At 37.0% G+C, this 14,987-nt stretch overlaps 1 protein-coding gene across 2 annotated transcripts in view; it reads left to right on the top strand.

Annotated features, from left to right (window-relative positions):
* The first annotated feature begins 2,104 nt into the window (after window positions 1-2,104).
* LOC135696529 (uncharacterized) overlaps window positions 2,105-14,987 on the top strand; it is a 46,678-nt gene continuing 33,795 nt past the window's right edge. The window contains exons 1-10 of one of the 2 annotated variants that reach the window (XM_089112505.1): window positions 2,105-2,351; window positions 3,819-4,163; window positions 5,271-5,318; window positions 7,027-7,105; window positions 8,558-8,585; window positions 9,560-9,615; window positions 10,002-10,111; window positions 12,177-12,342; window positions 13,613-13,854; window positions 14,646-14,819. In XM_089112505.1, coding sequence (XP_088968631.1) covers window positions 3,823-4,163; window positions 5,271-5,318; window positions 7,027-7,105; window positions 8,558-8,585; window positions 9,560-9,615; window positions 10,002-10,111; window positions 12,177-12,342; window positions 13,613-13,854; window positions 14,646-14,819 — 1,244 coding nt within the window. In that variant the 5' untranslated portion in view covers window positions 2,105-2,351; window positions 3,819-3,822. Of the gene's footprint in view, window positions 2,352-3,680; window positions 4,164-5,270; window positions 5,319-7,026; window positions 7,106-8,557; window positions 8,586-9,559; window positions 9,616-10,001; window positions 10,112-12,176; window positions 12,343-13,612; window positions 13,855-14,645; window positions 14,820-14,987 lie in introns of those variants that run through there. The other variant, XM_065215949.2, reaches the window with a different exon arrangement.

The following is a 14,987-nucleotide window of genomic DNA, read 5'->3' as shown; positions in this document are numbered from 1 at the left end:
TCCGATCATGAGTTGAGCAGCTAGGTACATTGATTGTTTGAGCGGGCAGCTGAGATCAGAACATTGATATCATGCGGGCAGCTGAGATCAGAACATTGATATCATGGAAAGAGCCAGAGGAAACCTCATTGCAAGTGAGGGGGGGGGGGGATACTACATCCCTGATTTCTTCTTTTACATAATAACTTTTTTTAAACATTCACAAGGTCCCCCTCTCAGCCTATTTATTTTGTTGATAAATCTTTTATTCTGGATATGAGTTTATTCTGGGTATGAGTTATTCTGGATATGCTAGCTTTCGGGACATCCTAAATTCACAGTTGCGCGACTGGATTCGAGTTTTGTGATTGACATACTTGTCTCCTTGCCGATAAGGGAAACGTGATTGTGAAATCAAAAGCGTTAGCCTGCGTTCCAGACCCCTAACTTTGGGTTTGCCCGCGGGACTGCCAAGGTTTGCCGTCGAAAATTTTAGCCATGAGCAAACGAAGATTGTTTCAACCAAAACCAGATTTAAGTTTACCGACAAAGTCTCAGATTTGCCGAGCACGATCGTCCCCTCCCCACACCCCCACAAATTCCGCCACTGGCAAAGTTGATTTCATTCTAGGTAGATCGGCAGCCTATTCATACGAGACTGATTACCAAAAAAAGAGTATGATATAAGGCTATAAAATTCAAATTTATAGAGTAATGAACAGAGACCAAATCACAGAGACAATAATGTCGTCAACACTTTAACAGCTTGCAAAAGAAAATTTTCTTTACAATTTTGTGCATTCTTCAGTAAAGCAGAAAAAATAGCTGTCGTTTTTTAGTTGTCTCGATATATAAACCCGTTTTGGTTGTCTGAAGCCCTAGAGTCTTACGTATGACGACGTGCACTTACTGCTCTGCGAGATCTCTTTGCAACCTAGGTGCAGCCAAAATTACTTGCAACACCTAACACTTTGCGCTGTGCTTTTCTATTTTTCATTTGTTTTCTTGAATACTACCATTTCCCTCCCCCCTTTTCCCCCAAAAACAATGCTGAAAGTATAGAAAAATATCAAACAATCCACAAGAAAAAGCGTACTTCATAACCCCTTTCTCTTTTCTATAGTAAATCAACATTGTTCCTAGGGGGAGACGGGGTTGGCTGAATTTGCCTTTGAAAATTTACGTTAGTGTTCCAAGACTTCTGGCAGTGATTGTAGGTGCAGTTATGGGTGAGGGAATTAGGAGGACTACTACTACACCCACAATTGGGAAAGGTGGTCCTTCAGATTCATGGAAATTTGGATCCCTATAACCACAGAAAGTTGGCCCTTGAGAATCATGTAAATCTGGTCAATGGAAGATCGGCCATTGTTTTGGCTTTTTTTAATGATGCTCTTACGATTTAAATTTAAAAACTTTCTTAAATTAGAATTAGAAGTACATGTGTTACTTGGACCTAATATGAATTAAAAAGCTTTGACTGTTCACTGTCACATCTAGATCCTGATCGATATGACAGATACGAATAAACGGTTTCATGCTGATCTTCTTCTCGCACACCTATGTTAGACCGCGTGCGCCAGCCCTTTTAAAATATAATACAGAGAAGAAAGGAAAGGAAACATTTCCATGAACGCAAATTGACCTTTGATTCCTTCCATGTTCCAGTTAATTCTGTTTTCTTTTAAGGTATGTGTGGTTGCACAATGTTTAATACCTTTCGTTTTACATTTAAACAATAAAAGTCAACGTGGTTATTTTGTGCCAAATCACTTCCCCCCCCCCGCAAAGTTTATGTCTCCCTCCCATTCAAATAATGAATATGTCCAACATCAGTAAAAAGCTCCGGGTGGTTATTGCCTGTCCCCACTTGGAAGAGCCCCACTGCAAAGTCCAAATCAGTAAATCTGCTAAGGGGTGAAATTTCAATGGATTGCTAACGAAAATCTTTACCAACATCGTCGCCTAGGATGTGGAAAACCAAGGTAATTTACCCGTTAATACGGAACCGATCAATTTCTTAGAAATAAAGAAATAGAAGACAATCAACTTCCTGGTTGAGTTATAGATGACAGGATGCACGCTGTCTAATTAATGTCTATATGTCTAGATAACTTTGTAAATACATTCTCACTGTTCATCAGTTTCAACATAGGCCTCTTTGGTTGCACAAATTTTTGCAAGTGGATGTGACCGTGCCGTGACATTTCTTGCTTTTTGATGTGTTGTGATCTTACTGCACGTGACAGTAGGTAGAAGCAACGTTGCAGCTTCACCAGCTGCATGTATGTTACCTTGTCAGGGAAAGCTTCTGTTGACAATTCAAACATTCACAAGCACATCGCTAAAGGTGGACATCTCTTGTGTATAATGTAAGCACGAATATATTCTTAATTTTATCTATGTTAATAATTATTTTCTTTTTTATACTACATGTAATAATGCGCGCAGCCTAGCCTAAAAGAGTTGATGTTGTTTACATCTTTTTTTAAGAACAAATTTATAAGAACTAGAGCCTCGAAATTAGTCTAAAGGTAAGAACGATTTATGAACAGGCTTAGGCTGAACTACTACAGAATGCAATTTTGAACAAGGATTCATCTCATAATGAGGAGTTTTTTACCATCTAGTGGCAATTTTCGGTAAATTTTCAAAACACATACTGATTTAAATCCAAAAACGTTGATTAGATTGTATGAATGCAGCAAGTCAGCCTTGTTTTGTAATAGGTTTTGTATATAATTGTCAAAGAAACATTGATATTATCTCAGCCTATGTACTTATATTATATACAAAATTGCATTGCTCACACCCTAATAATTTAAGAAAAAATTAAGCCCCAGTCTCAGAATTTTTATATAATTAAGAACAGCAAGCCTGAACTTCAATTTACTGGTTCTTATAAAAAAGAGTGTATTATGAGCTTAGAAGACATTCTTTGCAACATACGAGCATTTGTAACAAGCCATTTCAAACAACGTTCGTTTAAGAGAGGGATAAGGACAAATCTAGATTTGATTTCCTTGCACAAGTGGCGAGTCATTAACAATCCCCTTCAAGCATTAAAGCCCCATTTAAGCCAGTTTCCATTTTCATGTGTGGCAGTGTGACAGTGTGACAGTACCTATCGTAAGTTTTTATTATTTCTATTTTTATTATGAAACATTTTTGTGATTTTCCATTGAAAAAGGTTATGAAATGGCTAACCTTTTTAGAAGACGGAATAGATTACGCGTTGAAAAGTCGAAAATAGCAATAAATTTGTCTATGGGGAAACTGAATACACTCACTGAATTTTTATTGTCCATAGATGTGATATCTATCTACAAAATTTGTTATTTTGGGTCACGAATGTTACGTCGTTTTACGAATAATATTAATAATCTAGTATGCTGTGTGTAAAAAGACCATAATAAAGGAGATCATATTTTAACATTGTTACTACGGTTGATTTTATCTCTAGCAGGCCCAACGCTAGAAAATACTCCCGTGCTGAGGGCTATTCTTCTGTGTCGTAGCCAGGCCAGGTAGCAGTGGCCTTGCCCTCTTCAAATTTTGAATAAAGAAAAATTTCCAGGCCTTGCCATCCCCCAGCCCCCTTGTGCAGGCTGTTGCCTCCACTGATTCTTCTCCCGGCTTGGTCATATCACATATCGACATACTGTACATGACTTACATGGCTTTTTGAACCCCCAATGCAGCAGACGAAAAACCGCACGAGCAACAATGGTTAAAGGTTATGGACCTCAGATAGGTGGCCCGGTTATGGCTATTGCCGGTGAAATGAGCGTAAGCGAAAAAATTGCTCACAGTCTGCAGTGTCCTGACTTTCCTCTTAGATAAATGCAGACTGGTTGCATGGATAAAGTCAGTAGTTACTTTAAAGACTGTTGGAAGCCACTTTTCAAAGGGAAATCACACAACCGGCCTAGCCATGGTGATTCGCCTGCACCAAATGAACAACCACAAACCGAGCGTGAAGAGCCCACAGAATGCGTAGAAGAAGAATCAGGCCTATTGGATTTAACTGATGTGTTTGATGCATTCAAGAACGAAGTGGAAGAGTCTTGGCAGAATTATTCCATCTCTCCGATTTGGAGTGGAAGGTCATTTGGTGATGATTTTTCAGATCTTGGTTCAGAAGAAGATTCAAGGACAGTTGTCATTGCAAAACATTTATTGAGGTAAAATGACAAAATATTACAATATCATTCATCTTCGTTATATTTGATTTGAGTTTCTCAAATTGTGGTTGCCCCAGGACTGCTTTTAAGGGTAAGGGGGCCATTTTGGTTTTTTCGTTTCCGTAATCAAAGCTTGTTCCAAAAAAGTTGCTGGTTTTATATAAACATAAACAAAACTTATATAAATATAATCAATTTGTTTATATGAATATTTATATTAAAAAAACTCTCCTGGATGCTTCACCTTCACCTATAATTTTACTCTCCCTGGATGTTTCGCCCAGTATCATTTTTGGAATAGACGTCCACGGGGTTGTTATGAAGATTCATCCCCCTCCCTGTGGTATCGTTATTTTACTGTAGTTAGCAATACTGTACTGTGATTATTTATGAGGATAATAAAAAGGGGGTGGCTGTGCATAGAAACCTCATGAAAAAACTACACTATAAGGGCAAGAAAAAAGTCTTCATACACATAGAGATAATATTTTAGACAGGAGATAGAGAAGTTATTGACAAATATTTTATGTTAAATTGAAGATTGCTACTCACTGATTTGTTGCCAAGTGTTTGGTGCCAGAAAACAGGTCTGCATAGCACATGCATAAGTTTACAGGGCAGAGGACTAGGAGATGAAGTTAGAAAAAAATTAATTCTCAAAGAAATTGAATTTTTCTGTTGCTGCAAATTCTTTCTTTTATGTGCCTTATTTCTTTTATCACTTTTCACAAAAAGGAACCACTCAAACAAGGGTTCTGATCAAAATGTTGAATTCAGAGTCTAATGTAATCTCATTATGTAGAGTCTTAAAACTTTTGAAGAATAAAGAAGGGAATGAGATTTAAGCAGTCTTTTGATATATCTTTACTTCTATCTTTTATTATCTATCTTCTTTCTTTACATATATGTATATATATTTATTTATTTATGCAGATTATATTTATATAAATTTTTCATGGATGTACTTTAAAAGCTTGCAAATACCTAATACCTAGACATAGTGTAGAAATGCTGATCGCATGTGACGTTAATGCCCCCTTTCTCTTTGCAGCATCTAGGAGAAATACTTTTGCTCTACTATTGAATATCTTTCATTTTGTGTTTCAGGCATGCATTGTCAGTTTCAGAAATCTACAACCACTTCCTGCTACTAGAGTAAATATGTTTTGCTTTCAGTTTTATGTTACTGATTGTGACTGAAGAAAGGAAGGAAATGTTTTGGTTTACTATAATTTGAAAAGTCCAGCTGGGGTGTTGTTTTAAATATAGCTTTGAAACACTTAATGTGGTTAGATGCCCAAAGCAACACATAGGCTTTACAGTTGCAAGGTACCCAAAGCAGAAGGGTATTATCAGATCAGAAAATTAAGTCCAAAAATGGTTGGGTGAATTTGTATAAAGAAATATTAGATAATAAAAATAAGCTTTCATTAGAAATAGGAAGCTCAGAAAACTTCAGACCTGTGTGCAGGGTATAGCTATTTTTGACAAGATCTTGGGTGCACCAACAGCCTGACAATGCTAGGTGCACTGACGCTATCAAATTTTTTTATATCTACATTTGATGTGTCTTGTTCTTAGAAGCGCCCTCTGGTCTACCATTTCTACATCTTTGATGTACATCATTGATGCACCATTGGCATGCTCTGCATGTTGGACTTCAGTACTAACAATTTATTGACAAACAATCAATTTTTAGAAATTAAAGAGCTTTGAACTTGTTTTATTTTCCACCAATGTGACTGGCTAGTTTGCATAAATTTGAGACAATAGTTCTTCAAAAGTATCACAAATTCTTCAAGACCAACCTCTTGTCTTATCTTTTGTAAAGGTCTCCCATTAAATGAAATCTTTATCTCAGCATGAACAATGACATACATGACCCTTAATTCTTTGGCAAAAATTAAAAGTAATATATTGCTGTTACCTAGAAACTGGAGTATTCAATGTTGAACCATGTTTCTTTTCAAAAATTGGAGTGTTCCAGTTTAATAAGCTATTCTGAAGCAGTTGTAGCACTCAAGCAAAAAAGCAAATTTGCCAGTGTCAAAACTTTACCAATAAGTTAACCTGTTAATAACTTGTCTTGCTCTTTTGAAAGGCTCATTGTTGTTTTTCTCATGATTGTTAACTTTCTGTTGTTGATAGAATGTGCCCTAACTGACAGATATTCAGGGGAGGCACTTATATCTCTTGATTTAGGAACAATTCCTCTGGAGAGCTTGAACTGTTCCAAATTTGATAGTTTCATCATCTGTTTTGATACAACCACTGTATTATCACTTATTGTTCAAGGGGATAACCAAGATAGGGGGGGGGGGGGGAGTACATCCCAAAAATTTGAAAGCTTCACTCAAATTTTAGAAGGAACTATCAATGGTTTAAATTATAGCACATTGTGTATAAGGATGTGTATGTAAAAATCTGATGGGAACTATTTTGCAAATAAATCATCCCTCCCCTTTCAGATTGTTCGACTTTTTTTGCCAATACACAAGCAAACATTGCTCTGTGGTAAAAAACCTAACCGATTAGAATGTGTACAGTACCACACAATTTGAAGCAAATTTATCAAATGATATTGATTTACAGCTTAGCATCACAATGATTAGTCAAATAACTGTCAAGCAAGGTACACAAGAGGGTAGAAACATGCAGAGGGTCAACTGTTTGAAAAATTTAGCTAAATAATGATTAAGGGTTACATAAACACATATAAATTCAAATAACATGAAAAGGAGTTTCTTTTCATTTTATTTGGTTTCCTATTAATTCGTACTATTAATTTTGTCACAAGTCTATATATGAAATTGCAAAAAAGCTCCCACTCTGAAATTCACTATTTTTCATCATTTAATTCCAGCCCTAAAAGATGTTGCCTTCCATCAAATACAGAAGTCATCTCTAGTATTCAAAGCACTGGAACACTGAGAACAGTCCAGGTACTTTGTGTTGATTTACATTGATAAGATAGTCACAATTTATCTATTAAGTCACCTATGCTTGCCTGTCCATGAAAATAGCACTAATTACATCTTGAGAGATGTGGATTTTCCAGAGTCAGGAAAAATTTGCAAACTTTATTGAGCCGGAATGTGTATAAATTTGTTGCAATATTTTTTGCAATTATTGTAACTTTGTGATGAGAGATGCATATTTTCCTTGGCAATCATAGTGAGTTGTATGTTCTAATTTAGTGCATCTAAGGTAGGTTGTAGAAACAAAGAGAAATGAGGAAGGTGCCCAGAAATTCGGAGACTTGTGGAAGTTGGAAAAATTGTATTGCCTTTGGTTTCCAAGTTACAACCATCAAAAATGAAAAAATATCAAAATGAAATTCAAATCTTCTATTTTCTAAAATGAATATGTTTGCAGAACTGCTATACAATGTAATATTTAAACATTAACTTTTGTATTTGTATAATCGACCTAAGCATTCTACTTTGCATCTGTCCTTAAAAATATCTATAATTGAAAACAAGTACAAGTTTCTAAAAAGTTTTGAATAACAGTCTTGCAAGGAGAAGAAATCAAGACTTCTGGCTATGCCATTTTAAACAGGATTTCTGACTATGCCATTTTAAACCCCTTTAAAATTAAGAAGGTTTTATAGTAAGATTTTTTTGGCCGGCGGAAGGTTGACAACTTCCCTAGACTCTGCTAATCAGGGGCGGACAATTGGTCAAATATTGGGTGGGGGTTGTATTAATAAGATGACGTCACATTTTCCGATTGTTCTAGAACAAAATACCATTGTCCTCCAAATTATTGGGGGCGACCCCGCCTAGCCCCAAGGTGTCCGCCACTGCTGCTAATAGGCCTGGATGATAGCTAGATTTTACCGAATATATATTCTTAATATGATGTTGGGACTTTTAATGACCCTCACGCCCACGATCGTGATCCTCAAGTCCCCTAAATACCCAGCCATATCCGCTGCTAATACCCGCTGGAAGCCTACCCAAACTACAATCGTCCCATGTTGGCCCATTTTATCTTTAATTGTTACATTTCAATAGAAACTAGCACAATTGTTTTGGCCAACAAACGTTCCGAGTGCAGAGCATGACATCCAGGAGATTTTTTACGTCAGCAGTATGTTTACTGAAGTATTACCTTTTGAAATTTTTGGTCTCGAGGGTTAACGTCACCAGAGCCGTTCTGTCTTGTCCTTGTAATCCCCTGTTTCGACACGTTCAAGAAAATGTCGAAGTTTTCCTCTAAAGCTCTAGCCTCGGAGTAATTCTGGCATTCCCCTTTATAAGTATACACATAACCCTAAACCGTTAAAAGAGAAAATATTTTGTTCTATTATACAGAGAAAAAAATCTATTCTGTTGCTGATAATTAATTCAAAGTTTACAAGCATCCTTGAGTATAACATTTTCTTTTAGAAAGATGGAGTGGAAACTCGAAGGCGTGGTATGTTGTTTCCAAATCTTTGTCGGTTTTTGATTATTAGATACCATAAATCGTCGAGTTGGCCCCCTCTCGAAAAAGCCCCCCCCCCCTTGAATAAGCCCCTATCCTAGAACTACAAATTGCCAATAAGCCCCCCCCTCGAATAAGCCTCCACTGCTACAGTAAATCCTCGAATTGGCCCCCCTCGATTTGTTGATTGTTGCCATCTGAGGTTGCCTTTGGTGTTTTATTGAATTACCACAACAAATTCATACTTTTGGTAGTAATTAATTAAATGTTAATAAAGAAATTCCTACTAAAATATACGAGGTCTTTTAAAAATGTCTTCTTAATGTTACAATAATTTAATAAGCCCCCCTCGTATAAGCCCCCCCCCTCGAATAACCTACCATCCTTATATATAAAAAATAAATAAGCCCCCAGGGGGCTAATTCGAGGATTTACGGTATATCTCAGTTTGCCTTGTTTTTCTCTTGTTTTGGCTCACGAACGGCTTGTTCAGGAGCGGACACTTGGTTTTACAATTAGGGGGGGGAGCCTATTGTTTTGATAAGATGACGTCAAATTTTCCCATTTTTTAGAACAGAAGACAGTTTTCCTCCAAAATATTGAAAGGTGACCGCCCCCTCGGCCCCTTGGGTCCACTACTGGACTTCTTAGCATAATATTTGCCTGCTGGTTGTGTAAACAGTCAGGAACATGGTAGCCATTATGAAGTGGAAAGTGAGCGTTATCCACGCCCATTTTATGAGACAGAAGGGTTAAGCGACGCCCGTTTGTGACAAAGACCCTGTGGATAAATCGAGTCCTTGCCTACGTTATTTCCAAAGCAAAATGAGTAGATATTTGCCTTTAAAGGTGGTTTTGTATAAAATCAAAGAGCCCGTGTCAACCGTCTCTATGGATTTCTTCGTCACTATGTCCAAGTAGCAGAAGCAGTTGAATGTTACCTTCTGATGAAAATTTCATTGCAGCTGTTCCTAGAGTCCAGGCTCCTGTTATACCAGTTGATGTCTTCCTCGATAGTCCAGTGAGTTTGATTCAATTTGCATATATCAAACATATAACCACAGCTTTACTGCAAAGGCGATTTATTTCAACCATAACATTAGAGATCAAATTTTTTGCTATGAGTGTGCTTTATAAACCTGTAAAACAAATGTACGTTAATATTTCGTCCTATCATTTTTAAGATATTTTAAAAAAGTTTCGGTGTATCTAGATGTTAGCCATGGAAAACTCAGCTTTATTTTCAATTTTTCTCTACAGTTGCCTTTTAAAAGTAGACATCTTTCCTCCATCTAATCAGCAAAGTTTCACTGACAATATACCTTGTGAGACTCACTGTGTTGTTAAAGGACGAAATAAGTTCAAGCAACGAATGTCTCTTTACCCCTTTTTACTCATTTTTTCTAGGAAAAGAATCTGTATAAAAGGGTTCTGCTTTGTGCAAAGTATCCAGTGCTTTCTTCGCCAATCTCCGAGCCCTCTGATACCCCCATGGCTACTAGTGCAACCTCAAAAGCGTAAGTTTGATTGTTGATTTCCATATCCAGTAATACCCACGTCATCATAGTTTAAAATGGATTTAGTGAATCCGTTTAAGTTCGATTCCATCAAACGGCTCACGTGTTCTTGTTAATCTCCATGTCTGATTCTGTTTATAGAAACACTGAACCAAGGCAAGGGAGATTGCCATAATTATCTTCTATCATTGGCTATGTGCAATTATCCCTTACTAAATTACAAACTTAAATCGTCATGAACAAAATCACTTAGAATAAGCTATTCAATTCCATGAAAATGCAAGTGAAAAAGAAAGGCTAAAAAGGTTAATCATTTTGTGGAAAGAAGAACGAAGGGAAAGAGGCATGAAAATGCAGATGCAAATTAATTTCATTTTAGGTTCTCATACATGAATCAAAGATACTTTCAAACTTTTAAGATTAAGCAAAAATATTTTTCCGATTTTTTTATTCCACCCCAGAAAGCCAAATTTCACGACACCCCAGCGTAGCATTCTCAAATTGGTTTCTCGCCCATTGGCTTCCCTTGACCCATACCTTTAAGAAACACGAGCCAATCAGACATAAAAAACACCACATGTAATTTTCTTACAACATTTTCAAATAGCCAGGCCAGTTATTGCCCTTTAATTTTAACATTAATCAAAGGAATTTTCAACAATAAACCTATATAAGCCAAAGAATCGGAAATATGAACTCTAGTTATGTATACTAGTTATGAACAATGTTTGAATATAGCTTTGAAAAGCAAACGCTTTGAAACATACTAAAGCTATAAAACGTCAGAACATAGATGGAAAGCTCTACGCTAGGAAATATGATTGTGGCTGCTTGACTTCAGGAATTCCTGTCTTTTCTTTATTTTGACATTTTTAGTTCTCTATTCAATTCCATTCAATATTTTTTATTTAATTACTTCATTATTAAAATAATTTATGTAATTTAATTAATAATCCGAAAAATTTCGGATTATTTTTGGATAATAACACTTTTTTCATTCTATCATAAACGACCGTGTTCCGCAAGCCCACGCTATCCACTTTTTGGGGACCGCTTTTCATTAGACCAATCATTTCTATAAACACCGAAAACCTCATCTTTTTCAAAAGCATCTTCCTGTCGTCTCTCTTTCCAGAAAACAATATTTTTTGTAGGAATTCCTGTCTTTTCCTTATTTTGACATTTTTAATTTTCTTTTCAATCCCATTCAATAATTTTTATTTAGTGTTCGATTATTAAAATACTTTATGTAATTTAATTAAAAATCGAACCTGCTCGACATCGTTCGATTTCTGGAATAAAAAATTCATGAAACCCCATTGTCTTCTGACTTTTTTTGCATTGTAGTGCTTACACATTTTCTCCCAACAAAAACTATGTAGAAGATATTTCAAAAAACATAGTATCCATACTGTGAATATGCCTGTCTAGGGGCAGTCATGAAGTATATAAAATTAGAGGGCTGGCAGGAATCTAACTGTTGGATGGTGGGTGGAAAATTGTCGGCTTGCAATTTCTTTTGAACAATGTCGGCTTGCAAACAGGTCAAGATACAAAATACTTTCAGTATCATGCTAAACAAGAAAAAATTGAACGAAGCAATGGAGGAAATATTTCTTGAAGAGGTTTCTTAAGGCTCATTTTTGAGCCTTGGGGTCATCAATTTTTCGGCGTTTTGTTTCTACGTAAACAGTTTTGTTTCTTGCTTTTGGCTCCCCTTCCCTTCCAGCCCCCTCTTTTTCACAACTTATGACAGCTCCCTTACAATAAAGACAAGGATGATGCCTTGAAGTTCAATGTAGAAGGACCACAAAAGCTGAACGTTTTTAAAGCTACTGGAAGTTTGGTAGCCACGGCCCACCATGGCCCACCATGGCCCACTCTGGCCCACCATGGCCCACCCTGGCCCACTTCGGCCCACCCTGGCCCACTCTGGCCCACCCTGGCCCACCCTGGCTCACTCTGGCCCACCCTGGCCCACCCTGGCCCACCCTGGCCCACCCTAGGCTGAATAAAATGAGAAAATCTTTCATAAAAAATAAATATTCTCGATTTTTCATTCTAGTTCACCCAATCTGGATGATAGTGTCTTGAGTCCTACTGATAAAATCTCTATTGAGCCGGAGATGCTGATGACTTATATACGAGAATCGTTTGGTATAACAGAGAGAATTCACGAACAGTACTTAAACGAAGTGAGACAGTCAATTCCAAATGGAAGCCAAAGTAGGGTTGGTATTGACTCATGATATTGATTCTTTGATGTAACTGGACTTGAAATTACTTTTACAGGGATCTTACTCTAAATTGTTACTGCATGTCAAAATTTTTAACCAGTGAAGGCCATATTAAAATCTCAATACACGTTCAATTTCCAAATTAGAGCCTAGATTCCAAAACTGTATAAAAATTATTGGATAGGCCTCCGAACTAAGATCGTGTATTGAATCTCTTTACCCATTTTTTGAATTACACTCTTCCGGCTTCCGGACATTGAATCACCCTGCAATACATTATCTGTTTCAAAGATTACAACACGTAACTTCATTTGAGGATTCTGGTTTTCAATTTCTTTACTGTTGTATCACACCTTGGTTTCATATGTAGTTATGATGCGTTATGTTATGTAATCTTAAAAACAGGAGTCTCGTCTCTCTTGGAGATGAAAGGTCATCGCTTCAAACGTGAACGGACTTGAATCTTATTATACAAGCATGAAATTAGGCACGACCATTTAGTCTGACGTGCAGGCAGAGTTTCAAACATATCTTGTATTACTATCAGAGGAAAAAGCCCCCCAGTTTAAAATCACTTATGGATAAATTTTGGGAAGTAACAAAAAATGCACATTTTAACTGCACCGCTACTTCAGTGTAAACAACAAATTCGAAGTAATGTAGCATTATCACCAAAAGCCATCATCTGGGTTTTAGAGAAAAATACAAAAAAGTTTTTGAGAAGAGAGTTTAGTTTTAGAGAGAAATTCTAATATCTAATATCTAATATAATATAATATTAACTTTGAGATAATTCTAATATTCAGAAGAGTATTACTTGTTACTGAAAATCTCTTATCTAATACTTTTCATTGCAGTCTATTTTTTTCTTGTTTCCAACAGCTTCAGTGTTATTTCTCAACATGCCCCCCCCCCCATTCAACACACACACATAACCATGCAGCCTCTATACGTCTGATTAGAAAAACGAATTTGACCCGAACTGAACTGCATTTAGTCCCCTAGGGGCGTAACACTCTTTTCAAGCACCGCAGGAGATCTTTATAGAACAATAGGATTTTTAGAGATTTTTTGGAAATTTTTGTCAAAAATCTCTGTCAAAGGCGATTTCCGTAGAGTTATATGCCCCTCGCTAATCATCAAGTTGAAGCTTGGCTGTGACCGTGATTTAACATACCCAAGCTTACATCTTAACGAATCAATTTGTCTTTTCTTTTTCTGATCTCGTGTTTTATTCTGATCACATCTCGTCTTCTTGTCGCAGCTTCTTCTTCGTGAGCTTCAAGAACGTCTTTATCAACTTGAGACGAACCAGCATTACTACTACAAAATCGGGTGCTTTCTAGACAGAGACGGATATCCAAGATGGCGCAGCAGGGAAATCGATTTTACAAAAAAGCTTATTCGTAAGTTTTGGAAAAGTGATATCCCGAGGAATATCGGTAGCCAAGTCCGTCACATAAACGGTCATGAGGAATACAAGCAGTTGCAGGACAAGTTGTTTAAGTAAGTTGTTTAATTGACTAAAATTCCATCCCATGTTTGTTCAGAAACGCGCGACTTTGTCACTAATCGAAAAATTGGATACATTGTGACACTTCCTCTAATTAATCAAAGCTGAAAGTGGTTTAAAGCCATCGAAAAAGCATGTATTGTTGTAAACAGTGGCGGCTCGTGACTTTCACAATTGGGAGGACAGACCATCAATATTGCGATAATCGATAGAAAGGTCGAGTTTGCAAATTTTTCACTGTATTCATGGTTCGATGTTGATCGTCATGGAGCGCAGAAGAAAAAGCATATATAGATGTGGTTGTTGTTTAGCGATGATGTCATTTTATGGGCAAAATTTTTCTTGCCCCGAATTCCTCCAAATAAGCCAATCACAGGCCGCGTTTCGCAATGCTCGAGGTCGAAAATTAGCTTGTGCGCATGCCGGCTAGGGGCAAAAAAAACTTTGCCCGTAAAATGACATCATCGCTCAAGGCACTAGCGGGCCAGAAGCGAGGCTAAGGACGAGACGGGATAGCAAGGAGCTTTTTCTAGAAGAGATACAAACTTATATAATTAACCACAGTGAGACAAACTTCAAAATTGAATATGAATATCATAGATTTCCTTTGAATCTTTTTGAGGGGGCATTGCCCCAGATGCCCATTAGCAAGAGCCGCCACTGGTTGTAAACCCTTCATTTTTGTTACAGGATCTCTTTCGCAACATTAGCTCAACTTTTTGTAGCAGTAACATGCCGTTCATTGTGTTGAATCTTGTAACGAAATTTGCTTGCACTTTTGCAGATATGAAATGAACAATCGACGCTCTACGAATGATGGAAGCCTTTATAAAGATGACGAAGTTGTATCCGTCTTTCCAGTGTCTTCAGCTGCAAGAAAGCTCTTAAAAGAGTTTGGCTTGCGTTACGGAGTTTGTAGCTTGTACCGGCAGATAACGTCTTTGGTTTGCCTTGCAGAGTATGTATTTGTTTTACCATTGTTAGTATTATCACAATGAATCGTCATCTTTAACATCATTATTATTATTATGAAGTCGGTACCAGGACACCTACCTCTATTGATCATTTAACCCTTTCCGCCTGTGCGTCACACCAGTGGTCCCACACAGCAAATTTTGACTGAAAA

The sequence above is a fragment of the Rhopilema esculentum genome, chromosome 14 (genome assembly GCF_057945365.1).
Source record: "Rhopilema esculentum isolate cy_ngs chromosome 14, ASM5794536v1, whole genome shotgun sequence".
NCBI classification, from domain to species: Eukaryota; Metazoa; Cnidaria; class Scyphozoa; order Rhizostomeae; family Rhizostomatidae; genus Rhopilema; species Rhopilema esculentum.
This window is presented reverse-complemented; position numbering and strand designations above follow the sequence as displayed.